The sequence below is a fragment of the Myotis myotis genome, unplaced genomic scaffold (genome assembly GCF_014108235.1).
Source record: "Myotis myotis isolate mMyoMyo1 unplaced genomic scaffold, mMyoMyo1.p scaffold_m19_p_6, whole genome shotgun sequence".
Lineage (NCBI taxonomy): Eukaryota > Metazoa > Chordata > Mammalia > Chiroptera > Vespertilionidae > Myotis > Myotis myotis.
In genome coordinates this window covers 35,400,934-35,428,907 of record NW_023416368.1, presented here as the reverse complement: position 1 = coordinate 35,428,907, position 27,974 = coordinate 35,400,934, and the positions used below count along the sequence as shown (strand labels likewise).

At 47.6% G+C, this 27,974-nt stretch overlaps 1 protein-coding gene across 5 annotated transcripts in view; it reads left to right on the top strand.

Moving 5' to 3' along the window:
• RAD50 (RAD50 double strand break repair protein) overlaps positions 1-27,974 on the top strand; it is a 197,960-nt gene that overhangs the window by 17,293 nt on the left and 152,693 nt on the right. For 4 of the 5 annotated variants that reach the window (XM_036313980.1, XM_036313981.1, XM_036313979.1 and 1 more), the window contains one exon: positions 23,758-23,796. In XM_036313980.1, the coding sequence (XP_036169873.1) occupies positions 23,758-23,796 (39 nt within the window). Of the gene's footprint in view, positions 1-14,376; positions 14,467-23,757; positions 23,797-27,974 lie in introns of those variants that run through there. The other variant, XM_036313984.1, reaches the window with a different exon arrangement.

The window sequence follows — 27,974 nt, the reverse complement described above, 5'->3', positions numbered from 1 at the left end:
GTGGCTCAGTGGTTGAGTGTTGACCTATGAACCACGGTTGGATTCCCGGTCAGGGCACATGCCCAGGTTGCGGGCTTGATCCCCAGTAGGGGACATGCAGGAGGCAGGTGATCAATGATTCTCTCTCATCTTTGACTTTTCTATTCTCTCTCTCCCTCCCTCCTTCCTTCCTTTCTGAAATCAATAAAAATGTATTTAAAAAAATAAGGACCTTCTCATGAATTTATACTGTAAATCTGTAAAGGCTATTCCTATTCCTATCCCTAATACACTGACAAGAGGGGGGATTTTAAACAAACATTTCCACACGGAGGAGTTCCCAGATAATAGCAAATGAAGCCAGTATAGTTCCTGTCCTACTTCAGCAGCTTTCCAGAGAGCACTGTGGGCCTTCCTGTGGTAGCCATGTCAGGGTCTGCAGGGACAGTGGCTTCTTCCTTGGCCTTCTGGCAGTGTCCCCTTGAGGCCAGCCGTCCATCCTCCAGAATAGTCAGGGGCCTAGTTTCAGAGTCCTGGGGTGGACACGAGGACAGTGAGGGTGATGTCCTCTGGAGTGTGGGTGGCAGGGCCTTCTGCTGTGCTGACTGTGGTGTCTGGCATCCAGTGCAAGTATAGCCAGACATCAGCCCCGCCTGCTGTGCTGCTGAGTTGCCTGACCACAGCTGGCTCCTTCTTCACAGGTCTGCATCCACCTGGCTCTGGGAGCAGAGGAAGTGGTCTGTGGGCCACCTGAGTCCCTGGAGGGGCTGAGTGACCATGTTAGGTCTGGCCTTCAGTCCCTGGGGTGAGAGGTAGGGGTGGATCTGCTCTAGCCACTGCAGCCACTGCAGCCACTAGGGGGTTATCCAGGGTCCTCGAAGCCAGAAAACTAATATACCCTTTGGTGGTAACTTCATTCAGCAGGCATTGATTGAACCCCTACTGTGTGCCTTGAGAGACCATGTGAAAGAGACCTCAGATGTGAGGTGGTACCGGACTGTGTCCAGCGGGCAGGGCCACCAGTGGCCACCAGGGAGCTCCGCTGCTCTCAGAAGAATTCCAGGCTGGCAGAGGGGCCAGTCTGGCTGTGTTGCTGTTATTCTGAGCAGGCTCCATGACAACCAGGAGATAAATACCTGAGGTTAAGCAAAGGCTGGAGCAAGATTAGGTGTCTAGATAGGGTGGGACCTGTCCTGTGATTTGGAAATCCTTAGGTTACCAGAATCTTGTGAGTGGCCCATTCAACATGCTGAATTAGTTTGTTAATTAATTTATTTAGGTCCCACCCTATTCCAGAAAGGATTCAAAGTGGCTCCAGCAGCAGGTGTCTTAGAGGGAAGAAGGTGTCCTAAGCTTGCTCTGAGTAAAATGTTGGGGTTTAGATGCTACGTGGGTCCTTTACCAGCTGCCAGCCCAGTGGTGTGCTCCCAGGGCTGGCTGCCTGGGGACACAGCTGTTGCTGCCAAAGCTGATTTGCAGCATTTCTGTGTTCACCTCCTGTTCCCTTTGCAACAAGTGGCCGCGACACCTTCCTGCCTTGAGACAAATCATGTGACTTAAGAGAAGCAAATTTGACCTCAATTACGAGGTGCAAATATCAGTCACTGAGAGAAACCAGGAGGCCAGTATCAGGTCGTTTCAGGCTTTGGCGTTAAATATTAAGAGTGCAATATTCAGGGTGTGATAAAGGCTGTCTCGGTTTATGATTTCCAGTAAACCAGAGGACTTCAAGGAAAGGCCAGGGGCAGGTGAGAGACTCCAGGCCTGGCCCTCCACTGAGCTAGCAGAGCAATTTCTGCAGGAGCGGGAGGGGCAGGAGTCAGGTCAAGGCTTCTCAAGGCTAGTCCTGTTCTGCAGCAGAGCCAGGAGCCACGATGCCCCGCCCATGAGGCAGGGCCACTTTCGGCACCCAGCCAGGCAGCTACGTGAACTCTCAGGGTGGCAGTATGGAAAAAGAAAGACACCTGTCCTCTGTGCTGACCGCTTTGCCTGCTTCCTGCTGGGTGCCATGCCAGCTAGGAGCCCTGGGCACATTCCTCTGTCAGATGGGCCCTGGGCAGCTGGAAGGGCTGTCACAGCAAGCTGGAGGAGCACTTCCAGCCCTGGGGCCTGCAGACACATGGGTGAGATTCCTCAGCATCTGGCCACAGGAAGCTGTAGCAAGCAGCAGAATCCACCTTGTCCTAGGAAGGGAACTGAGGTCCCCTCCCGCCCTCCAATGCCACGGGGGAGAGCCTTCTGAGTTTTTCTGAGCACCTAATCCAACAGCAAAGACAGGAGACATACATCAGGTTGAGTCAGAATGCAGCAATAATAGCACACATTTGTCTAACAAATATTGAATGAACAATTTGCCTGGCATACAACCATGAAAAGACAAGGTCCCTGCTCAAATGGAGCTGACAGATAGAAAATAATCAAACAAACACATAAATCAAATGTTAATGCCAGAAAAGAGTACTGTGTAGCAAATTAAAACACACTGAAGCCGAAACCGGTTTGGCTCAGTGGATAGAGCGTCGGCCTGCGGACTGAAGGGTCCCGGGTTCGATTCCGGTCAAGGGCATGTGCCTGGGTTGCGGGCACATCCCTAGTGGGAGATGTGCCGGAGGCAGCTGATCGATGTTTCTAACTCTCTGTCTCTCTCCATTCCTCTCTGTAAAAAATCAATAAAATATAAAAAACAAAACAAAAAAAAACACACTGAAATGTAAGCAAAGTGACTAAGTGACCCCTTTGGGTTGGTGGTCAGGGACGGCCTCTAAGGAGGTGGCATGTAAGAGGATATTTGAAAAAGAAGATTGAGGAAAGGGCAGGTGAATGGCCATAAGGTTACCTATCCTGCAGTTGTGGCAGGAGAGCCAGGGTGACAGGAGGTAAGGAAGAATGTTCTAGAACATATAGCATGGTTAACTAGATGCTTTTGGATTTGTGATGCTTGTTTTCTTATTTTCTGAATTACGCCCCACACATTCACTCAGTGAGTCTTCATTGAGTGCCAGGAGACTCTGCTGGATGGTGGTGGGACCAGGATGAATATGTCGAGGTCTCTTCTCAAGAGATGTTTAATCTGCTGACAGAGTTAGGCCAGGACACCAAGACAGGGTGGTAAGTGCTGTGGGTGAGGGAACAAAGAGGGTTAATGGGAGCAGGCGGAGGGCTTCCCAGGCCCTGTGAGCACTGAGGGGAGGAGACACTGTCCAGGCAGGCTCTCTGAAGGAGATGCCACCTGAAGGATCTTGGAAAATGTGGTCAGATTTGCCAGACAAAGAAGAGAGAGCGTGTGTTCCAGGCAGAGAGAGAGAGGGGCCTGTGCAGAGGTCTGGAGGAAGGGTGCGCAGATGTGAGAAGGATGCTAGAGGCGGAACAGGAAGCCAAGAATGCTTGGCTCTGGAGCCTGTACCAGACACTCAGAATAGCTTGTGGAGTTAAGACTGGTTCCTAAGGGGTCAAGTCAGCAGCAGCCAAAGACTTGGGGAAAGGACACTGAGGCCATGAGCTCAGAGCACTCTCCGGGCCTCCCTTCCCACCGGGAACCACCCATGGAGGACCAACTCACTCCACGCAGCCATTTCCCTGACAGGCACCCAGGCGGGAACATGGAGGTATTTGAACATCCGTGTGAGCACATTTGACTACGTGAGTTTGGAGGGAACAGCACTGAGATAAAGCCTATTCATCTAGGAATAACGATAGGGTTTTGCATACCGTCTTTGCAAGTCTCACAAGACTGAATCGCAAAGACACTGTGATCACACCCCTGGACATGCATAAATGGATCATAAAGTGACAATCCTGTGTTCGTTCCAGCCTGATAGGGAACGTACGGCTTCCTCTCATTCTTTCCGCTTCGCTGCTCCCCTTCTTTTGTTTCCCTCTCTCATCCCCAACCCCAGAGCCCTTGGTTATTTGTTATGTTCTTTACACACTCATTACTCCCTCAAAACCCTCCAATATAGATAACAATAGTTGATTACTTGGGAGTCACCTCGACCGACCATTCGTGACCTGTTAAAACCAGGAAGTAAGCAGTAAGTAAGAGTCATCCAGAAAGAGAGCGCGACAGAGGGAGAGAGAAGACCAAAGTCCAGAATTAATTAACAGTTGTTGAGGACTTGCCTTGCCTTACTATGTTGAAGGCACTGTGCTAAGCGCATCACATTCTCTGTTTTGTTTAATCTTCCCCAAAGCTTTCCCATTTACCCCTCTAGGTCTGCTGTCCACCCTCCCCACCTGCCCAGTACCCTGGAAGGCTGCCCTATGGTGCACTGCAGGGCTAGCTACCTGGCTGCTGGCTTCTGCCTCAGTTTGGCCAGTGGGGAGGACTGCCAGGAAATCAGTGGACACAGACATTTATTTCCCTGGATCCCTATCAGGTCACTTCAAGCTAAGTGCATCCTCTCCTGGAGCCTACAGATCCTTCTAGACACCCATTCCAGCAGATGCCAACTCTGGGTTCCACTGGGTGCCTCTTTCCATCCTTCGCATCTTCAGCTAGAGGTAGTAACAGCTCCCCACTATGCCTAGCCCTACCATGTTGGGTTCCTTAAATCTGTCCAGTCTGACTATGCCACCCATTTCCTACAAGACCCTATCAGTATGATAAACCATATGAGGTAAGCACTATGGTATCCCCATTGTAAGACAAGGAACATGAGGCTCAGAGAGTTTACTCACTTGTCCAAGAGCACACAGCTAGTGACTGGTAGAACTAGGACTCAAATCCAAGTGTATGTCAAGTCATTCTATCACATTGCTTCCCACATACTCAAGACCCTTTCCCCCGGACTCCACTAAATATCCACTTGCTCTTGTATTTTGTTCCCTAATCCACAACCATTAAGTGGAGCAAAAATTAGAAGTGGATGCTAACGGCAGGCTTTCAAGTAAGTCGTGAGAAGTGACTGGTGACAGTCTGAGATGGAGAAAAGGAATAGAAGCTATTAAAGATACTAGTATAGACCTAAGCCATAAAAATGAATGAAACCTTACCATTTGCGACAGCATGGATGGACCTAGAGGTTGTTAAACTAAGTGAAATAAGCCAGTCAGAGAAAGACAAATACCATATGACTTCACTTATATGTGGAATCTATAGAACAGAATAAATAAACAAACAAAATTGAAATAGACTCATAGACACAGAGAATAGACTGATGGTAGCCAGAGGGGAGGGGAGGCTGGGGGACTTGCTGAAAAAGGTGAAGGGACTAAGAAGTACAAATTGGGTCCTGGCCAGGTGGCTCAGTTGGCTGGAGCATCATCCTGTACACCAGGGGTCCTCAAACTACGGTCCGCGGGCCACATGCAAATACAAATATTGTATTTGTTCCCATTTTGGTTTTTTTTACTTCAAAATAAGATATGTGCAGTGTGCATAGGAATTTGTTCATAGTTTTTTTTAAAACTATAGTCTGGCCCTCCAACAGCCTGAGGGACAGTGAACTGGCCCCCTGTTTAAAAAGTTTGAGGACCCCTGTTTGAGGACACCAAGCATGTCAAACTCAAAGACTAACACAGGCCAAATAAACAAGGCTTAAGTTTATGTGGGCTGCAAAAAACAAAAGCTTCAATTTTCATAGAAATGTATGTTTATTTTGATAGAGACATGCTGAATACAAAGGGCTGAAATAAACGAGTCATCATTAACATAAAATAATAGAACATCTTAATAAAAATTAATATTTTTTCTTGAACATTAACTTACCAAACACTGAATAACTGCACAAATTACTAAGCGTAAAGCAAATAAACCTATTTTTCTTGTTCTCCAAAAGTGAAATATTTCCTGTTGCGCACACCAAACAAGTCAGTCCAAGACTAATGACGTGGCAATCGGCTGCTAAAATACTCGCTGCTAGTATTAGTAGAGAGAAATGGTGCACCTGCGCACGTAAGGGGCATAAGGGAAATGAATGCAACATGATTATAATAATCAGTCATTAGCGAACGTTGTAGTTCATTATTAATAATTATGTATAACAGGATATTGTAAAAATTAAGTTAGGACATTTTTATTAAAACGTTTCTTACATACCGTTATATTGGCTGGGCCGCAAAAATATTCGCTGTGGGCTGCATGCGGCCTGTGGCCCACGAGTTTGACATGCTTGCTGTACACCAAAAGGTTTGCAGTTTTGATTCCCAGTCAAGGCACACACCTAGGTTGCGGGTTTGATCACTGGTGGGGGCACGTAAGGGAACTGATCGGTGTTTCTTGCATCGCTGCTTCTCTCTCCCCCACCCCCTCTCTCTTACTTCCTCTCTCTCAAATCAGTAAACATACCCTCAGGTGAGGATTTGAAAAAAAAGTACAAATTGGTAGTTATAAAATATTCATTGGGATATAAAGTACAGCATAGGGAATCTATATAATAAAAGTCTAAGCGGCCATTACGGTGGAACCACCAGAATGACCGGTCACTATGATGCGCGCTGACCACCAGGGGGCAGACACTCAACGAAGGAGCTACCCCTGGTGGTCAGTGCACTCCCACAGCAGGAGCGCCACTCAGCCAGAAGCCGGGCTCACAGCTAGCGAGCACAGCGGCGGTGGCAGGAGCCTCTCCCGCCTCTGTGGCAGCACTAGGGAGCAGTGAACTCAGCAGTAAGGAGCAGCAAGCAGGCAGGTGGTAAGGAGTGAGGGGTCCCGGACTGTGGGGAGCGGTCCTAAGCCAGCAGGTGGACACCCTCGAGGGGTCCCGGACTGGGAGAGGGTGCAGGCCAGGCTGAGGGACACCCCCAGTGCCCGAATTCTGTGCACCGGGCCTCTACTATAGTTAATAATAATGTAACGGCATGGTAGCAGGTGGATATTTGAAATATTAGGGAAATCACTTTCTAAAGTTTATGATTTTCTAACCACTCTACTGTATACCTGAAATTAATACAAAATAATATTGAATGTAAATTGTAATTTAAGATTTAAACAAATTTTTTAATGGGCCCAAGAGCTTAAGAACCCTTCAGGGTCCACGCTTGCCATGTCTTCTGTGCATTCTGAGGGATGGCGGCATTGATTACAGTCCTCTGGAGCCTGAAGTAAAGCTCTGAATTCGCCAAAGGAGCTGCCTAATTATCCCCGACACTTATCTGTATTCTAATGGCCGGTTTTCATGCTTAGTTTGTGACACCCCAAGCACAGGGAAGAGGTTCTTTTTAGTTCTGAAACTGCTGATTCAGTTTGCATGAGGATATTACTTTTTAAGGAACTTTCAAAAACACCTAAAATTTAATTGTAGCCATAGTTTAGCTAGAGAATCCCTAGGAATTTTCTCCACTTCCCAGCATTTACAGAATCTGATGTCACTTGGGGTTGGAGGGAGACTCTGGAGAGAAGGGCCAGGAGCCATGCAGCAGGTGGAAGGGCCTTTGCCCTGGGACTGTACTAAGACAGTAAGCATTTGACTGTCCTCTTGATGGCATCTCTGGCCAGCCCTTCGACCTTAGCTGAAAGAGACCATAAGAGGGCTGCTCTACATTTATTTGATTATTGGTAAAGTTGACCCTTTTAAAAATATTTTTTTAAATTGATTTCAGAAAGGAAGAGAGATAGAAACATCAATGATGAGAGAGAAACATTGATTGGCTCCCTCCTGCACACCCCACACTGGGGATCAAGCCTGCAACCTGGGCATGCCCCCCCGCACCGGTAATTGAACTGTGACCTCCTGGTTCATAGGTTGACACTCAACCACTGAGCCACACCAGCTGGGCAAGGTTGACTCTTTTAAAAACATTTTACATTTGTATTTATCATGATAACTCTATGCACATGTATGTTAGAAACTGCTAGTTGCTTTCTAATATCCATTCCTCTGTCTTTCTAATTAACAAGTCCAATTTGTAGCTGAGCCCTTTATTATTTAACTCAAAGACAATGTTTCCCAGGCTCCCTTGCAGCTAGGTATGGCCATGTAACTGAATTCTGACCAATGAGATGGAAGTAAAAATATTGTGTGGGACTCCCAGGAGACCCCTTGAAAGGAGAGAGATATGCCCTTCTACCAACCCTCCCTTTCTCCATCCTATGTCCTTAAATGAGGGCACGATGACTACAGCTCTAGCAACCAATATGGACCATGAGAGCTGAACCCTAGGGATGGGGCAAAATGAGCTGGAAGAAGCCTAAGTCCCTAATGACTCTTAGAGCCACCATATCAGCCCTGGACTGACAACCTCTGGGACTTTTTTCTTCTTAATGTGAGAGAAATAAACTTCCATCTTGTTTAAGCCCTGTTGTTTTCTCTTTTATGTAACCAAACCAAATTCTAACCAATCCAAAATAAATGCTCTAACTGTTGTGTGTTTTTTTCCTGGAACTTTTTAAAAAAATTACTGATCTATGTTTTTCACGTATTAAAGATTATTTCATCTCTGTAAATGTTGTGAATATTCTATTTTTGCTTGCCTTTTGATTTTGTTTATGAGTTTTATTTTATAGTTTTGTTTTTAAAAGAAAGGTATTTATTTTAAAGTTGTTAAAAGTTTCCAGGCTTTAAAAACACTAATTGAACCCGGCTGGCGTGGCTCAAAAGTTGAGTGTGGACCTAGGAACCAGGAGGTCACAGTTCAATTCCCGGTCAGGGCACATGTCCAGGTTGCGGGCTCGATCCCCAGTTGGACCGTGCAGGAGGCAGCCAATCAATTATTCTCTTTCATCATTGATGTTTCTATCTCTCCTTCTCCCTTCCTCTCTGAAAGCAATATATATATATATATATATATATATATATATATATATATATATATGTTGCTCTTGTATTTGAAGTGCTTATCTCTTCAGATCAGATAAATATTCCCCAATATTTTGCTAGGTGTTTTTTTTTTTAATGATTTCACTGTTTGTATTTGGTGTTTTAGCTCATTGGTGAGTGCTGTTGGTGAGTTTTGAATCTTCTGTAGGTCATGAGTTTCCATCCCAACTACTCTCCTGAGTTGCAGGACAGGAGGCAACATCATCTCTCATTTACGCCACCTTGCCTGGCCTGAGCCACCCGAAGGCCAGCACGCTCAGCACCCATACCCCCTCTTGGGTCACCTACCTGCTTCCCAGGATAGTACTCTGGGCTTCTGGAACTTCTGTCTTTGCCACCCTGTGTTCAGCTCTGCTCCAGCTCAATTCTACTCCCTGTTTCCCTAGACAGGGCCATTGACCGACTTCCCAACTCTCCTGGGAGCTTTTTTTTATTTTTTTCCTCTGGGAAGGTAATATGAAGAATTTTAGACTTTTTTTCCCCCCAAGTAGACACAAAGCTTTTAAAATTAAAATTTTGTTTTCTGATAAGAAAAATAAACCATGTTTATCATCTAAACAGTTGGAAAATACAGAAAAGCACCAAGCAGAATAAAAATAAAGCCAGAATCTATTACTACCACTTTGTAAACACACATAAAAAAGTAAAAGGCTGCATAGTGTTCCACTGCGTGGATGTACCATTATTTCATTTTCCCTCCTACAGAAGAACATGTGTTTTCTAATGTCATGCTAATACATACGAGGCTACTATAAGCATCCTCATCTTCATTCTTCTATGCATTTGTGCTAGTGTTTCTATAAGATTTTTTAAATGGGGGTTGTTGACTTCAAGAGTGCATACCTAGTAAATTATAAATGCTGCCAGTGGCCTCTTGTCAAAACCTTGTACCAATAAATGCTGTCCTTTAAGTGGCCTTTTCGCCAGCCCATTAGCTCCCCACTGGCTCATTCCTCACTCTGCCACTGAGTTGCTTTTATAAATTCGATCTGATCATGGCTTTTCAAGTTTAATGGCTCCTCACTGCCAACAAGATAGAGGTCAGACACTGGATCCTTCTCAGTCATTTTGGGTTCTCTGGGAATTTGAAATGCAGGGGATGTATAGGGCAGTAATGCCTGTGAAAGGTCAAGGGAAGGGAGCAGGAGTAGGCATGGAGGGGGCAGTCTTCAGAATGCAGCTGGGGTGTAACTCCTGGGAAAGGAAAGGGGGAACGAAGGAGAACTGAGTAGGAAGATCCCCCAACTGTGATGCAGCTTCGAGAACATCTCAACCAGTCCGATGGGGAGGTCCAGCATAAAGAGTGCCCATGAGAGGAGTCCCACTTTGGGCAGAAGTGGACAGGTCCCAGCACCCCTGCCATAACCTGCCATTGGCTAGGGGCTTCCCAGGAGGCATGTGGCCTTGACTTGAATGGTAGGGCAGACCCTGAGGCTGAAGGCTGTCACTCCGGGCAGTAGGCCCTCTGAAGGGCACTTGTCCATGGCTGGCATAAACCGCAGTCAGCCTCTTCTTTTCTCTTTTCCTGCTCCCAGACCCTATGCTCAGGCGCCACTGGCCTGACTACATGCCTTACCCCACACGACCAGCTGTCCATACCACCTCCCATCCCCACCCCTGACCTTTGCTCACTCCGTTGTTTCTGCCTGGAATGCTGCTCCTCCCCAGCTGTACCCATTAAAATCCTACTATGTTTTCAAAGCCCAACTCAAGTGTCACCTCCCTGGGTCACCTTCCCTGATCCCACCATGCAGAATTAATTGCTCCTTGAGCCTAAGGTGCTATTTGTAGATTAGTACTTCCCAGGTTGGAGTATTTTTTTTTCTTTTTTTTCCTTCAAACCTCAAAACCTACCACAGTGTAGACACACAGTGAAGGTTGGCTGAAACATTTTCCTGCTCCTCTCAAAGCACCCAAAGGTTGCAGAACTCCAGCCCCTGGCATGGTTGAAAGCACACAACCAGAGGTCAGTAGATGTTTCTTGAGTTGTCTGGGACCTCATACGGGCGGGGCAAGGCAGGCAGAAGAGGGCTGTTGTTGGGGATCACCTAGTTTGGTGCCAAGTCAGAGTTTTAAAACTGGAACGTGTCTTCCTGTGTATGTTTTCATCCATGATTTGGAAAGACCCCAAAGGTTTTTTAAAGTCACATATTAATTGGCTCTGATCAACAATGGGAACTTGCGGGGCAGGGGGGAGGGGGGTGTCCCTTTTTCAATCACATTTTTATGAGTTGGAATTTTGCAATTCTTTTTTTTTAAAATATATGTTATTGATTTTTTTTACAGAGAGGAAGGGAGAGGGATAGAGAGTTAGAAACATTGATGAGAGAGAAACATCGATCAATCTGCCTCCTGCACACCTCCTACTGGGGATGTGCCCGCAACCAAGGTACATGCCCTTGACCGGAATCGAACCTGGGACCTTTCAGTCCGCAGGCCGACGATCTATCCTCTGAGCAAAACCGGGCAGGGCGATTTTGCAATTCTTTACCACTCATTCTCTTCATGAGCGTACGGAGCCGTTATGATACCTGGAATGAGCTCTCCAGGTTGGATGAGTAATCATTTTTCATTTGGGTATTTATGGAGTGGAAGGAGTTGGGAGGGATAGAAATAGTTTTTCTCTTCCTCTTTCCCACACTCACCAGTTAAAGACCTTCCCTGGGAAGGGGCCTGTAGGAAGTGGCCGAGGGTTTCCTGGGCGGGCAGAGCAGGGCTGACATCAGGGCTTGGGGTTGAGATTGGGTGGAGAGACCCGAGAGGAAGAACCTCTGGCCCTCTCCACCCTCATTTAGATGCTTCTTGGCTGATGTCCCTCAGCTGCAGGAGACGAGGGCTGTGGTGGCCACACCCTCTATTGTCCCTTCAAGCCCTCCAAGCTGTTGGGCCCTTAGGGGAAACCCTGGGGTGGGAGGGCTCTGTGCCTTTGCCTTCTCCATTAGGGTGGTCAGTGCTAGTGGAAACAGGGAGTTCCAGGCTGAGGCCTTGGCTTGGACAGTGGTTAGGAATTCTTAGAGGCTTTGTAGTGTCAGGAAATCTGCCATAGACCCTTATCTCTGGCCCACAGGCTCATCTTCAGGGGCTGTGAGCCTATCCTTGCCCCTCAAGTGGTATCAAACTGCATTTGGTGGAGGCCTAGCTCTCATCAGCTTGTTCTTTTACCAGAAAAGTCTGTGCTCCAAACCACCTCTTTTAACCCAAAGAAGAATAGCCTTTCTAATAAAGAAGGGGATGTGTTTTTGTTTGTTTGTTCGTTTGTTTTTATTGATTTCACAGAGGAAGGGAGAGGAAGGGAGAGATGGAAACATCAATGATGAGAGAGAATCATTGATCAGCTGCCTCCTGCACATCCCCTACTGGGGATCGAGCCCACAACCCTGGCATGTGCCCCTGACTGGAATCAAACCCGGGACCCTTCAGTCGGCAGGCTGACGCTCTATCCACTGAGCCAAACCAGCCAGGAAGGGGATGTTTTTCTACAGGAGATGGGTTCCTGCTGGATTGCCAGCACTGAGTGATGGAGACCCCCAGGGGATTCTAGAAAGAAGCCCAGAGCATCACCTCCACACTGTGACTGCCCCCCAGGAACTTTGTGTTTCTCTTGTAACCAGAGCTTCTGGTTTCGGGACCATGTGGACCTGGTTGGCCCCGGTCCAGAGAGCTGAAACCCCTGGGAGCTGGACCAAGTAGTCTGGTGCCCACTCCAAAGAGAAAAACTCAGAGACAGAGCAGACCCCGCAGCTGGGTGGAGGGGTAGAAGTGAGCCGTGTTGACCCTGGGAGGCATGGAATATCTATGAGAAGAGAATATTCCTAGGCTTTTAAATGAGTTCCAGCATAGTCATTCTCCTAAATACCAAGTTCTGGGTATGTTCTGGTCTCTATTTCAGGAAAATAGTTCAGTTCTGATGTTTCCAGAAACGTCAGAAGTGTATGGTGCACAGCAGTGGACAACGAAGGAAAAGAAAAACAGCAAAGGCGGGAAGGTGCATAAAAAGAAACTTCTTAAGTTAGAGTGAAATATTGAACTCGATTACTAAAGCACTGAACTTGAATGAGACAGCCGCGGATTGTGACGACCCCTCTACTTCTATGTTTTTAAGTGCCGGCCACAGTTATAAGTAGGGAACCATGTCTGTTGAGACTTCCCAAGGGTTACGTAAACGGTTTGGATGGTTATATCCCTTTTTTAAACAACAGTTTCTGAAAACACTAAAAAAAAAAAAAGTTAAAAAAAATCCCACTTATTTAACAGTCTGATGCCTGAGCCAGCCCCGGGAGTCCCTGGGAGGCCTTGCAGAATCACTTCCTCCTGCTTGCAGCGGGGGCAGGGCCCTGGCTTGGTCTGGAAGCTCAGAAAGAGTCTGGGAGGAAGAGCCGTGCGTTGGGAAGGAGGAGCCCTCGGATGGCTCCTGCTAAGGACAGCTGCATCTCGTCACCAGCCACCAGCAGAGAGCAGGGGCACAGGATGCAGCAGACATGGGTCTTCTGAGGGCTCAGCCCTCTCCGGAGGGAGTCAGTGCTCCAGGCAGGCTCTTCCAATTTGAGATGAGAAGTGATAGTAGAAACAGGGCTCCTGGGCCCTAGTCATGGTGGGAACCTCCCGTCTTTCTTCAGGTCTTTAGCCTCCTCAGTGGCTTGAGGGTTTCTCAAACCCGAGTGGCTGGGCTCCATCGGAGATATGCCTATGTCTCTTTTGACACATCCTAATCAGCAACCCTGGTCTCCTCTCCAGGAGCCTCAGAATAACCATCTGGACAGAAAAGCTGGCCTTCTGCACCAGTGGGACTGGCTTCAAGGGCAGATAGCAAGAGGGCCCTGTGGCTCCAAGGTCATCTTCCCCTCAGGTTTTAGCAGGACCTCAGATTTGCCGTTAGGAATATACTTCCAGTGAAGCGTTCTTCCCCAGGTGTTATTTTGGAAATGCAGTTAGCTAAAGATGCATTACTCATAGTGTAAATGGGCTTTGTCAGACTGATACACTACATTTAAAGAGGGCACAGTCCAGTGACTCTTAGCCCTTTTGAAGTCACACACTCCTTCTAGAACAGTGGTTCTCAACCTTCCTAATGCCGTGACCCTTTAATACAGTTCCTCATGTTGTGGTGTCCCCCAGCCATAAAATTATTTTCGTTGCTACTTCATTACTGTAATGTTGCTACTGTTATGAATCGTAATGTAAATATCTGATATACAGGATGTATTTAGGTCACCCCTGTGAAAGGGTCGTTCGACCCCCAAAGGGGTCGCGACCCACAGTTTGAGAACCGCTGTTCTGGACTCTAAAATACTAGATGGACCCGTTCCCAGGAAAATGCCCAAACATCCAGCATTTGACACATCATTTGTAGATTCCAAGGACCCTTTTGACCCTACTACCCTGGAGTTTGGAGTTCTTCTTATGACAGGATGGTCAATGGGCAAAGGTGGTGGTGAGGGGTGAGGAACAGGAACAGACCGGGAACCTGGGTGCTGCTAGAGATCACTTCGTGGTTTTCCCCAAGGCCAGTAATGTGAACATATCAGAAATGAATGTCTGTCACCGGCCGTAGGCGCTGCCCTCCCTAGAGAGGTGTGCTGTCAGCGGTGATGCTGGGAACTTGTGCACCACATCTCTGAGCTCCCAGGCTGTGTGCCCTGCATCTCCGAGAAGCTGGATGGAGAGAGAGCCACCCTGCGGGCACTGGAGCTGGCTTTCTGCTGCAGGAGGCAGAACACAACGTGTGTCATCGGTGGGTTGGAGCCCTCCTGGCAAGGTGACAGGGGCTAGCAGCCTGCTACCTCCCCACCTCCCAGCAGAGGTGGTGGGGGCTTGGTCACTGCAAACTCCATATTCATAACCCGGAGCCTGAAAGCTCTTATTTTCTTTGGGGAAGTCATTTTGAGAGGCAGCTTGTGATTCCCTGGGTATTGTTCTGTAACTGGGGGAAACATGGGGAAAGTTTTTGGATCTAGACTTCATCCAGCAGCGTCATAGGGGATTTTGGAAGCGAAGCAGCATAGTGAAACTAGCACAGTGATCCGCTGTAGTCCCGTGCCTGCTCTGTGAAGCTCCTCCTGTCAGCAGTGACTCAGGGTGTGGGGGGGGTGGGAACGGGAGGGGAGTGGGGAATCCCCTTTTCAGCCAGCTGGACCAGTGCAAACGCTTCTCTTTGCAGGCTCTGACACAGAGGAGCAGGAGCAGGGCCTTTACCGGGGGCAGTCTGCAGGTTTGGGCAGCTGGACCCAATGTAACACACATGAAAAGAGGTGGTCCTTCTCTTGACCCATCAGCCAGGACCTTTCTCCCCCACAGATCTATCCCAGCATCTGGCATAGCACCCCATCCACACCGGGCACCAGACATGCCTGTTGAACTGATCAGAGGCTGACCCCTCACCGACATCATGTTACAGGACAAAGCCCAGGCTTTTCGTGTCCCACTCAGGCAGGCACGCCGTTGTGAGCAGATGCCATAACTTCTCTGACTGGCCGTCAAACTTTCTCCTTCACGTCTTTGTGCTTTTAATATGAGTGGGTTTTGTTGTTATTTCTATGTTCACTGGATTTCTTTTTGTTTGTTTGTTTTTATTGATTTCAGGTAGGAAGGGAGAGGGAGAGAGAGAGAAACATCAAGGATGGATGAGAGAATCATTGATCGGCTGCCTCCTGCACGGATCTAGATGTGCCCTTACCGGAATCGAATCATGACCTCCTAGTTCATTGGTTGATGCTCAACCACTGAGCCACGCCGGCTGGGCTGTTCACTGATTTCTTGATGTTAAATAAAGATTTCTTAAACAGGATACAAAAGACACTAGTCATAGATGAGAAGATAGATAAGTTGACCTCTTGAACTTTTGTTCATTGAAAGTAACATTAAAAGAGTGAAAGGCGCCCTGGCCGGGTGGCTTGGTTAGTTGGAGCATTGTCCTGTGCATCAAAAAGTTGCAGGTTTAATTCCCCGTCAGGACATCCCCAGGGTGCATGTTCGATCCCTGGTTGGGGGTGCATACAGGAGGCAACTGATCAATGTTTCTCGCTCTAGTGTTTCTCTCCCATCGATGTTTCTCTCTCTCTTCCTAAAATCTGGGGTTTTTTTGGGGGGGAGGTGCAGTAAAAGGCAAGCCACGGACTGAGATTGTCAGGAACATACATGACAGAGGTCTTGTATCTACAATGTTCAAAGAACTCTTAGAAGTTAATGAGAAAAAGACAGACAAAATAAGCAAGTGTCTTGAACAGGAACATCCTCAAAGTGGATATCTAAATAGCCAATAAGGAAATAAAACTTATGAGATGCCACTATATACCCACCCAAAGGACTAAAACTTTCAAGATTGGTAATACCAAATATTGGCAGACCCTTATACATTGCAGGTAGGAGTGTAAGTTGGTATAAACTCTTTGGAAAACTGTTTCGCAATATCTACTAAAGCTAATATTCTACCCATTGCAAAAGCCATCAGTTCCACTTCTCGGCATGAACTCAAGAGGAATGAGTGCAGAGGCCCATCAGTGTGTGCAGGATTTTTATTTATAGACGTGGAAACAGCCCAAATGTCCACCAATAGAACAGACAAGTAAATTGTGTCATATCCACGCAATGGAATATACCACAGCAGTTTTAAAGAGGAACAAATCATAGCGACACCTAACACATTGATGAATCTCACAGAGATGTGAAGTGAAAGAAGCCAGATGCCAAAAAAAGTACATATTATATGATTCTATGTTCCCAGAGGATAGGACCACACCTTTTCTCTCTGAAACCTCAGTGCCCAGCACAGTTCCTGCCACGCTCGGCAGGCCCCCAGTTGATGTTTGTTGACAGACTGAGTGATGTAAGACATGGCCTTTACTCCTCAAGGTGTTTTCAGAGTAACGTTTGTGTGTGCTAGAGTGGAATCAGCCTGGGAGACAGTTAACAAATGATCCCAGTTCACTGTGAAATGAAGCAGAAAATGCATGCTGTAAAGAGAAGCAGAAGCGAAGCCCTTCCGCCAGAATGGGGTTGCGGGTTCCAGAAGAGGCATTCGCAGGTGCTTGGGGGATGAGGAAGGCTTCCTGAAAGGGATCCTATTGAGCTGAACTTTGAAAGGTGGTTGAGATGACAACAGGCAGAAAAGGCCTAAGAAGCACAGCCCAGGCTCAGGCAATGGCATAACCAGGTGATTCTCAAGCTTTGGTGCATGTCTGAATCACCTAGTGAGAACACAGGTAGCTGGGCCCTACCCTAGGGCCTCTGCCTGATTCAGTGGATCTGGGGTAGGGCCTGAGAATCTACATTTCTAACAAGTCCCAGGTGGTGCTAAGCTGCTGATCTGGGAACCACACTTCGAGAGCCCCTGGCTTAAGCCAAAGCCAGCTGGTCCAGGCAGTGGCATCTCGCCTGAGCCATAGTGTAAGATAAGAAAAGGGCAAGATGGGATCGGGGTGGACAGATGGAGAGGGCCTTGGCCTGGAGGCCTTTGGCTGCAGCCTGATGGGTATAGACCTAATTCTGTATACTTCATTTAGGGTCACATGTGTAATAACTGGTCTCTGGATGCCTCACTCCAGGGTTTGGGTACCCTCAGCCTGAAGCATAAGGCTATACCGATATGCTGGTGATAAACGCATGCTGAGTTTGGTCTTGTAGAGACAAGCCCTGCAGGCAGCACACCTGCAGAGGAAGACAAAGTTTACCCTGATGGACAAGGAAGGATTGAAGAAAGGCCTTATTTTACTAGTAACAGGACATCAGGATGATTATAGCCATACTAGAGGCCCAGTGCATGAATTCATGCATGGGTGGGGTCCTGCCTGCCCAGTACAGTCGGGGTGGGGGTGGCCGATCAGGGGTGGGGCCAGCCAGGGGAGGGACTGCAGGTGGTTGGCCAGCCGGCCCCACCCCCTGGTCGAACTCTTGGTTGAACTCTCGGTCGAACTCCCGGTTGAGGGGATAATTTGCATATTAGCCTTTTATTATATAGGATGATTCATGCACGCTGTGGAGAAGACTCCTGATCTACCATTCAGGCAAAAGCAGCAGTTTTACTCCCAATAAAGAGATAATTGCTCTGAATTCTTCTGTCTTGCGTGCAGAGCCCTCCGATCCCCAAGGACAAGGAAGTTATACCCCACGCCCAGTCCATTTCTGTCGCCAGGAGCCACCTAGGTCCAGGAGATTTCCCCACATGGTCTCTGTTTGGCTAAGGAAGGGAGTTTGTCACCTGGGTGTGCTTTGGGAGGGAGGCACACTGTGCATGCCGCAGGTGTAATCCCACCCCTCCCTGAGCCCTTTCCCTCATGACACAGACACAAAAAGTGGATGCCATCTGCCATCCTGTAGACTGGCTTCCAGGGACACCTCCAATAAACTACACTTACTAAGTACCAACTCTCTGCAAAATAGCCTGCTGGGTGGGGTAGAGACACAGATGAATCAGCCACGGACCTACCTTGTAAAAACCTGCAAGTCAGGATGGAGGAAGGTGGACAGAGGCCATTCTTGGTCATCCAGAACACTCCTTCCTGATCCCTTGTTTCCTCCTCTGCATCCCTGGCTTAGGTCTAGCTGCCTCCTCTCCCTCACTGGGCCATGCTGGCAGCTAGAGGCTCTCACTCAGCAGGATCTTAGGGTGGCAGATGAGGAAGTCAGGATGCTTGTAGTCTGGTGAAGAGCCTTCCTGTCCCATAGCTGCAGATAGGTCAGTCCTGAGCAGGTACCCTCAGCCCACTACGTCTGCTGCTGGGACCGTGACCATCAACTCCGGGCTGAAGAAACTCAAGTCCACTTACTGGCTGGGCTCCACATTGGTAGAGGGAGCCAGGGGCCCTGCCTTTGTATCAGCCTGTCCCAGACCAGCCAATCCACAGGCCTTGAGGGTGGGGGGCCAAACCCGCAGCATGCATGATGGTCCTCAGAAGATGACATGGGCTCAGGAGACTGCTGGTCTCTTGGAGTTCTGGAGTTCTCTTGGAGTTCTGCCTTTTTTTTTTTTTTTTTAACTTTTACAAATAAAAAAATTTACATATAACAGGATATTGTAAAATTAATTTACGAAATTTTTATTAAAACTTTTCTTACATACCGTTAAAAAAATATATATAATTTTTTTATTTTCTTTATTGATTAAGGTATTACATATGTGTCCTTATCCCCCTCTTACCTCCTCCCCGCCCCCCACCTGCCTTTTCTCTTAGGAACATGGGAACTGGCTTGCTTCTTCCCCCCACCTCCCCACTCCCCTGACTTCTATTTGCAAGAGAATCACCTAGAAGAGAGCAGGGGAGAAGAAATCAGAACCAGGTTTAGACCTTGTTCTGCCACGCCTCATCTGTGGACTTAGGGCAAGGTACCTAACCTTTCTGTTTCCTCATCTGTAGAATGGAGATAAGGACCTTGCTTACCTCATGTACTAGTATTGTTCAGAGGCACAGAGGATACTAGACAGAATTCCTGTCTCTCAACTGCTCTGAAGCCTAGCAGGGGCGTTGGACAAGCACAGGCACAGTGTGATGTGTACCATGTCAGAGGCATGTTTGGGTGCAGTAGTGGGAAGCGTGAAGGCAAACTAACGCTATCTAACAAGGGGAAACTGCCCGGGCTGTGGGGCGTGTGGCAAGGCGAAAGCAACTCTTCAGAGCTTAGGACTCTGCTGTTTGCTGAACGCCAGATGCTGTGTTAAGTATTTTACCCATGTTTTATTTAGTCCTCACAACAAGCCCGTGAGATAAGTGTTATCATTCCCATTTTACAGACGAGTAAACTAAGGCTCAGAAAGGATCATGCATTGACCTGGTACATAGTATTTATTGAGCGCCCAAGTCCCTCCGTCATGGAGCTTACATTCCATGAAGTCACTTGCCCAAGATGAGTCTGGAATGTTCAGAGCTCAGAGTCAAACCCAAGTCTGGTGGCCTCCTGGGCTTATGCTTTCCCACCTTACCTCAGAATTCACTGCCCCTCAGGACTTTGCTCCCATGGGGGGGCATAGACCGTCTCAGAATTCAGGAGCAAGGCTGGGTCAGGGATAAGAGAGGAGCTGCTACTTCTGCACCAGTAAAGCCCTGTGTTTCCCCACAGCCTGGCCCCAAAGAAAGGCTGAATGCCTGACCACTCAGATGTTTTCCCCAGGGAGGGGTGGAGGGCGGAGCTTCCTCAAGGGGATTTCAAGGGAGGATGGGGTGCTGCCTGTGCTCTGTCAGGGAGTGACACCCTCTTCCTGGCTGAGGTGGGGAATCCCTTTGGATTTCACTGGGTTTATGGGAGGGGCCTACTGTTTCTCTTCCGCTCAAGCCCCCTCGGGAGGAACACAGGACCAGGGTAAATCAAAGGATTGAGTCGCCTCTGGCTTCTGACTGACCTCTGGGCTCAGCTCTGCACTGCCCTCAGCCTCAGCCTGCCTCTTGATCTTAGGAGACCTGGGGCGCTCCCACTGGGCAATGACATTTCCTTTTAACCCAAGGAAACAATCAGAGATTTGTAAACCTCCTCCGCTAAGAAAAAAAGATACAGGATTTTTTTGTTTTAGCATTTGCTCATAGTAGCAGTCACTTGGAAGCAGTCTATTTAGCCAGTATTTAATTGAGTATTAAATAAAAATATGTTAAAAGTATGCATTCAATGGAATACCATGCAGCCATTGAAAACCAAATGTAGGAGAAAATTAAATGACATGAGAAGAATGCTCACAACAGTTTGGTCAAAATTCATGACTAAAACAAGATACACAAATCACAATGTACAACGGGATCTTGTTTTTAAACAATCTATAATAATAAAAGCATAATATGCTAATTAGACTGGACGTCCTTCCAGACGACCTTCCGAATGAAGCCAGGGCTTCGAGGGAAGCCCGGGTCCCGGGTGCCAGAGGGAAACCGGTGCCAGCAGCCAGGGGAAGGAAGGCTTACACTTGCACAAATTTCGTGCATCGGGCCTCTGGTATGTCTTTACGTGTACATGAGAGCGTCTAGAAGGGTGCATAGCAAATGTGGACAGTAGTGTTCTCTGGGCAGCAGAACTGTCAGTGACTTGTTTTCTTCTGTTTTCAATATTTTGCAGTCCTTGCAGTGAGCATGCTTTTTTCTTTTTCTTTTTTTAAATCATGGAGAAAAAATCCCAGTAATGTATTTTAGAGACAGAAGAGGGAAAGAATGGCATCTTTTGGCTTTGTACTTAGATGACCCCGGGCCCCACCCAGAGTACTTGGGCAGGGGCCAGCTTGAGGAGAATTAGCTGGGCATTGTTGTCCAGGTCTTGTCTTAATGTCATCTCCCAGAGAGGCCACCAGATCACATAACCTGTCTGAAGGAGGCCCCTCCCACATTTTTTCTCCCTCTTTCACCCCATTTTATTGTCTTCATTGCACCTGTCTGCGGCTGAAGTGACCAGCCTACACATCTGTTTCCTTGGTGATTATTTGTCTCCTCCACAGAAGGCAAGCTCATGAGAGCAGCGCCCTGATGTCTTACTCCCTCTGACTTACCATCTGGAGCAGGGGCCTGACTGAGATCTTGGTTTGTAAGGAACGGAGCAGCCCCAATGTGGGCATTGATCCTAAGGCTGCACGTGACAGTGAGAACCTGGGAATAGCTTCATGGGAGTCTAGAAATAGGCACATAGCCAGCGCATGGGGCCAGAACTGCATGAAGCTTTGCTACCTGTCACACCTGCTCCAGCTTGGTAACAATGGCTGCTATTTACAGGTGTTGTGGACGTGCCAGCTTTGTGCTTTACATTTTATAACTGAGTGGAGGGAAGGTAGAAGCAATTTATCTTATCATCCATTTCCCTTGCTTCTGGCGCCTCTGCAGTGGACAGCCCACTCTGTCTTCCAGCTCACAACTTCCGCTCCTCTCTTTTAAGCCTGTTCCAATCAGGTTCTCATCCCACCCATTCATTCCACTGAGTCTGCTCTTGACCAGGATCACCTGTGACTCCAAGATGCTAAATCCAATTATGAATGCTGTGTCTTTGTATGACCTGTCCTATCACAGTGGATTGCTCCATCCTCCTTGAAGCCTTTTCTCCTATTGTACTTGTTGCTCCTTCTTAGTCTCCCTGGCTGAGCGATTGAATGGGGCTCAGTCCTTGGACAGCTTCTCTGTTAACAGTCACACCCTTGGTGACATCCTACTATAAAAAGCTACCTACTGAATGCTTAAAAATCTTCATTTTCACCCTGGACCTCTCCTCTGAACTCAAGACTCAAATATCTGCCTGCCTACAGGCCTCTTCACTTGAACATCAAAAAGGCATACATAACATGTCTGAAAGTAAGTTCCCTATCTTACCCAAACCTGCTCCATCGCCGGGCTTCTGCAGTCCAGTGACGGCAACTCCATCCTCCCATTCCCTCAAGCCAAACACCTCCTGATTCCTTTATTTCATACCCCACTCCCAATCCTGTGGGCTCTACTTTCTGGAATCTGACCATCCCTTAGTACCTTCATGCTACCTCTCAGGTCCAAGCTGCCATCACTTCTTGCCAGGATTCCTGCCTATGTTCTACCTATCCTCCCAATTTATTCTTTAACAGTGTCCAGATCACTTGTTAAAATGTGAGTAACATCATGTCACTTCTCTGTGTAAAAGTTCCCAGTGGCACCCATCTGAGTCAAAGCTCAAGTTTATACAGGGCCTTCTTTTGATTCTCTGCACACTCTGGAACCTCTCACTACCGCTCTGATTCCCTGTCTTTCTTCCCCTTAATTCACTCACTACTCTGGGCGCACCATCCTCCCCACTGAGATTTACCATGTCAGGCAGGCTCTCACCTCTGAGCATCTGCACATTCTGTTCCCTCCATCTAGAAAGGCTCTTTCCCATTAATTCTCAGGGTTTGCGTCCTAATTTCTTTCAGGTCTTTATTCATAATCCACCTTCTCAGATGTCTGGACTTCCCTGGCCACACTATTTAGAATGTTGGCACCTCTTCCTACCTCCTGCTCCAACACTCCCTTCCCACCCTCTCCTGCTTTATTTTTCCTCCAGAGCACTTACCTCTTCTGACTGCTATATAGTTGATTTATTTATGTACTAGAGGCCCAATGCATAAAATTCGTGCGGGGGTGGGGGAGTTCCCTCAGCCCAGCCTACACCCTCTCCAGTCCAGGACCCCTTGGGGGATGTCCAACTGCTGATTTATGCCTGATCCCTGAGATCAGGCCAAAACCAGCAGTCGTACATCCCTCTCACAATCCAAGACTGCTGGCTCCTAACTGCTCACCTGCCTGCCTGCCTGATCGCCCCTAACTGCCCCCCCTGCTGGCCTGGTCATCCCTAACTGCCCCCCTCAGCCAGCCTGGTCGTCCCTAACTGCCCACCCCCTGCTGGCCTGGTCACCCCTTACTCTCCCCCTGCCTGCCTGGTCACCACCAATTGCCCCCCACTGCCAGCCTGGTCAGCCCTAACTGCCCCCCTACTGACCTGGTCACCCCCAACTTCCCTCCCCGCCAGCCTGGTTGCCCCCAATTGACCCCCCTGTCAGCCTGGTCGCCCCACGCAGCCTGTTGTTTGGTCATCCATCTGGTCATTTAGGTTATGACGGCCCCTGGCTTTTTATATATTAGGATTTGGTTGTTGGTCTCTCCTAATAGACTGCAAGCTCCATGAGGGCAGGAGGTTTTGTCTTATTTTGTCAATTGCTGTGCCCCCAGAACCCAAGGACAGTGCCTGGCATATAGTAGGTGCTTAATAAATATCTGATACATGGCTATATGAATAAAAATGTATGAAATAGCCACTTTCTGTTTATACAAGGCCTTGAGACAAGATGGAAAGAGCACTGGGGTCCCTGCCAGTGTGAGAACGTTAACTGGCTGCTGAGAAAGAAATTCCCCAAGAAGAGAATGCCCTGTGTGGAAGTCCTGGTGCCTGTGCCTGCCCTGGGTCAGTGTGTAGCCTGCTCAGACTTTAGTGGCTTCTGAACTCGCCACAAAGGCACACGCATCACTCAGTTTCCATCCAGGCTTGCTTTGCCCAAAGGCCCACCCAGTGTTCTGCCTCAGTCATTTTACTCTCCCCCTCCTTTTTTTTTTTTTTTTTTGTCCAGGTGCCAGTTTGCAGCCTATTGGAGGAAAACAGCATCAAGGTAAGAGAACAATGAGACTGTGTATAGTTCAGGACTTCTCAACTTCAAAGCCTTGGAAGGTATTCAGGGAAGACCAGAGTGCTGAAGTGTTGGCAACTGGATAAAGTGAAGGTCCGGGGGACTTGTGTTGACTTCCTGAATAGAGTGTGGGCACTGGGGACAGTGAGGACAGCTCGTATGGAGGGTGAATCAGCAGGGGTGGCTGTGAGGTTGGGAGAGCTGGAGGGACAGTGCCTCCCTTGGGAAAACATGACAATTTCCACCAAACCAGTTGTGGACCATAGCCTGGTCCTCCTGCTCTGCCTCCCTCCAGGCCTTTAGGTACTTTAGGCCCCATACTCGCTCTCTCTGGAGGGCCTGCCCTGCCTGCTGAAGTCAGGACAGGCCTGGGCAGAGTGTCTGGGTGTGTGTGTGTATGTGTGTGTGTGTTTAAGCGTCTTGGTTTGGTTCTAGATCTAGAGGAATATCCTAGGATGTTTCCAGTTTAGAAGTTTTCTGAGTCTGTTAAGTCACAGTCCAAATTTCAAAAACTGAAAGTACTCAGCAAATAATGGATGCTAGGGAGCGTGCACCGAAGTGGGGGAATGTGCTGATGTGATTGGAAAGGGGCAGCTTTTAAAAATGTGTGCAGCCTTTGACCAAGCAATTTCGTTTTCTGGAGTTGACCTTGGAAAACAATCACATTTGTGCAAACGTATGTGTACAGAGATATTTATAACTGCATTGTTTGTGATAGGGAAAAAAAAAGAAAACATCGGAAAGCCCAACAAAATGGCATGGGTCATTTAAAACCTGGCACATTGCCCCGGCTGTGTGACTCGGTTGGTTGAGTGTCGTCCTGTGTACCAAAAGGTCAGCGGTTCGATTCCCAGTCAGGGCACATGCCCAGGTTGCAGGTTCAATCCCCAGTCAGGCTGCATATGGGAGGCACCCTATCCATGTTTCTCTCTCACATCGATGCTTCTCTCTCTCTCCCTCCCCCCCTCTAAAAATCAATAAAAACATTTTAAAAATTTTTAAAAATCTGGCACATCCGCACAAGGGCATGTCATGCAGCAGGATGACCTAGGTCTATATTTATTGACAAGAAGGATTTTGCATATATTGCTAAGTAGAAAAAAAAAGAAAAATGGGAAAAGCCTATGAAACATGTCAGGAAAGGAGTTATGGCCCCCGCCTGGAGAGTGGCAGTCCAGAGCAGTCTCTTGACCAGCATGGACTCAGGCCAGGGATTACTGCTCTCCCTAAGCCGCAGCTTCTTGCCTGGAAAAGGGCACAACACCTGCCTCACAGAGTTGGAGGATTTGGTGGGATTAACAGGGCTAATGCCCCAGCACAGCGTCTGGGCACGCGCTGGGTCTCCGCAGTTGGATACCCAGCTGAACTGTGAGCCAGTAGTATATTTACCTACGTATAAACCTGGAAACATTCTGGAAATCTAGAAACAAATAGTGGTTTTATTTGGCTGTTGGAGTTATGGGTGATTTTCCATATTTTCTTATTTTTCTACAAGGAATACTTACTACTTATATAATGGTGATGTAATAAAAAAGGAAGTAACAATTGAAAAGGTTAAACAAATAAAAATGAAAAACGGCAATGCTTTTGGCAGGCAGGCCAGCTGAGCAGCCCCGGGGGCAGAGCTCGGGAGGACTGAGGTAGAGGGGGAGGAGGGGAAGGAAAAGAACAAAAAAGACGGTCAGGCCTGAGGGCTGGTGCCCAAGTGGTGCACCTCAGAGGTAAGGCTCAAGGCCCTGCAAACAAGTTACCCACTTTTGCCCCTCATGGGGGAGCCCCTGGTAGGAGATGTGGTGACTCAAGGCCCACCTGTCGGGTCAGATGACACTGAGTGTGTGCAGTCACCTTCCGCTGCTGTGACAACCTGCCTCCAGCAGGTCCTGGGAGGGGCCCTGAGGCTACAGCCCTGGGCTGGGCTCCTCGCCCACCTTTAGAAACCCAGCTTCTTGCCCATGTCCAGAGTTGTTTTGGGGACCAAAATCATGCATGTTCAGAGACTGAGATTATCTTGGCTGAAGTTTATTTAACACGGGTTTGCTGAGGGAATTACACAAACCAATAGCATACAGGTTAATGTCTCTTCATAAGCCAATAAAAGTAACATACTCCAAAGCAATGATGGATTAATTACTCTCTTGTTCCAGGCAATGGGAGATAAAAGGGGAAAAGTCTGAGTTTAATTGAGGTGTACCTTTATGCTTAGCCGACTGAGAGCTGACGTCCAGCTGCCACAGTGAAAAGTAAAAGTCCCTCGTTGCTACATCTTGTTGCTAGGGGAGGATGGCACCAGTTTGAAGGGCAAGGCCATCTCCTCCTTGCGCTGCTGCATGGCTTTCACACTGCCAGTAAGAGTCACCTTTACAGAGGGAGGTGCTTATGCCCCAAAGGTCTTCAGAGAGGTTTTTAAGTCAGCAGGGCGTCGCCTTGCCCAGACTGAAACTCAGATATGCCTCACAAACTCACAGTATTTATAGTCTGAACGTCCACTTTATAGCAGCTCCTCCGCATGTTCTTATGGATGAGCCCCCAGGCCGGGCTCTGGGCAGCTCAGCTACTGAGTGCTTATCAGCGACAATAAGCAAGGACGTCCAGACACAACTGACTTCGTTCTTACATCAGAACCACTTTACTTCTAAAAGCAACTTTTTTGGGTCTTTGCCATAAACAGGTGAATTAAAACAACTTCAGCTGAGTCATAAACAAGTGGATTTGAAATCTGTCAAACAATACACACCCTGAAAGGATGATTAGCTCCTCTCTTCTTTGGCAGCCTGGTCTCCCATACCCAAGAGCAAGGTCGCCCAAGCATATGCAACCCGCTGACAAAGAGCCAGGGACCACCAAGGGCTGCTGTGTGGGCTCCTATCCCCACCCCACCCCACCCCACCCACTGCCTTACTGGCCAGTGGCGTCAGGAGAAACTCTTACACATTAACAAGGTTTATGCCTGACTATGACAATTGATTGAGCGAGCATTCTTGGGGCATGGATCATCCACATAAGTGAATTTTCCAAATACATAAATTTAATTACATCACATTCCAATTTTTATTGTATTAATTTTAACTAATTTCTATTTTATCAAATGTATTAAAATAACTCATGCATATGGTTTAAATATCAATAATGCAGAAAGCCCTGGCTGGTGTGCTCAGTGGTTAGAGCGTTGGCCTGCACACAGAAGGGTCAAGGGCTCGATTCCCAGTCAAAGGTATGTACCTGGGTTGCAGGTGTGGGAGGCAACCAATCTATGTGTCTCTCTCACATCGATGTTTCTCTCTCTCTTTTTTTTCTCCCTCCCCCTCTCTTTCTCCCTCCCTCCCTCCTTCCACTCTTTCTAAAAATCAAAGAAAAAAAATACTCTCCTGTGAGCATTAACAAACAAAAAAAGTAGCGCAGAGAGGCTCATAATTAAAACCCCCTCCCACGTTTTTCAGTCCCACATTCTCTAGAGCAGCCGTGGGCAAACTACGGCCCGCGGGCCGGATCCAGCCGTTTGAAATGAATAAAACTTAAAAAAAAAAAAGACCGTACCCTTTTATGTAATGATGTTTACTTTGAGTTTATATTAGTTCACACAAACACTCCATCCATGCTTTTGTTCCGGCCCTCCGGTCCAGTTTAAGAACCCATTGTGGCCCTCGAGTCAAAAAGTTTGCCCACCCCTGCTCTAGAGGTAGCCTCTTTCCTTCCACCCTCTTATTCGTTTCTGTTTATATTGTTATTTCTTGATTTACCAGTTTTAGACATCTGTCGACTCCTTGTAGATGAGATGCACTTTCCTACAGAATTCCAATCTCCACTCCCCACCCTTCCAATAGAAATATAACATGAGTTTTGGTTAAAACGATAGTGAATGTAGACAGTCTTCACTGCTGAACTAAAGAGTATGTTGTGTGTGCTTGTGTTCTGGAAAAAATGTATGTTCTTTGATAATTCTCTATTTTATCTGTTGGGCCTACTGGATTAACCTAATTTTTTAAAAACATTTTTCCTCTTATTTACCCTCCCTTTGCCTTTTGGGTTTACTCCTTTGGGAAATCTTCCTTGACTTTATCCTCCAACCCTTCTGCTGATTTCTTTTTTTGATTTTTGCTTTCTTATTTATTTTTTATTTTTTTAAAGAATAATTATCTTCTTTTAAAAATATTTTTTTATTG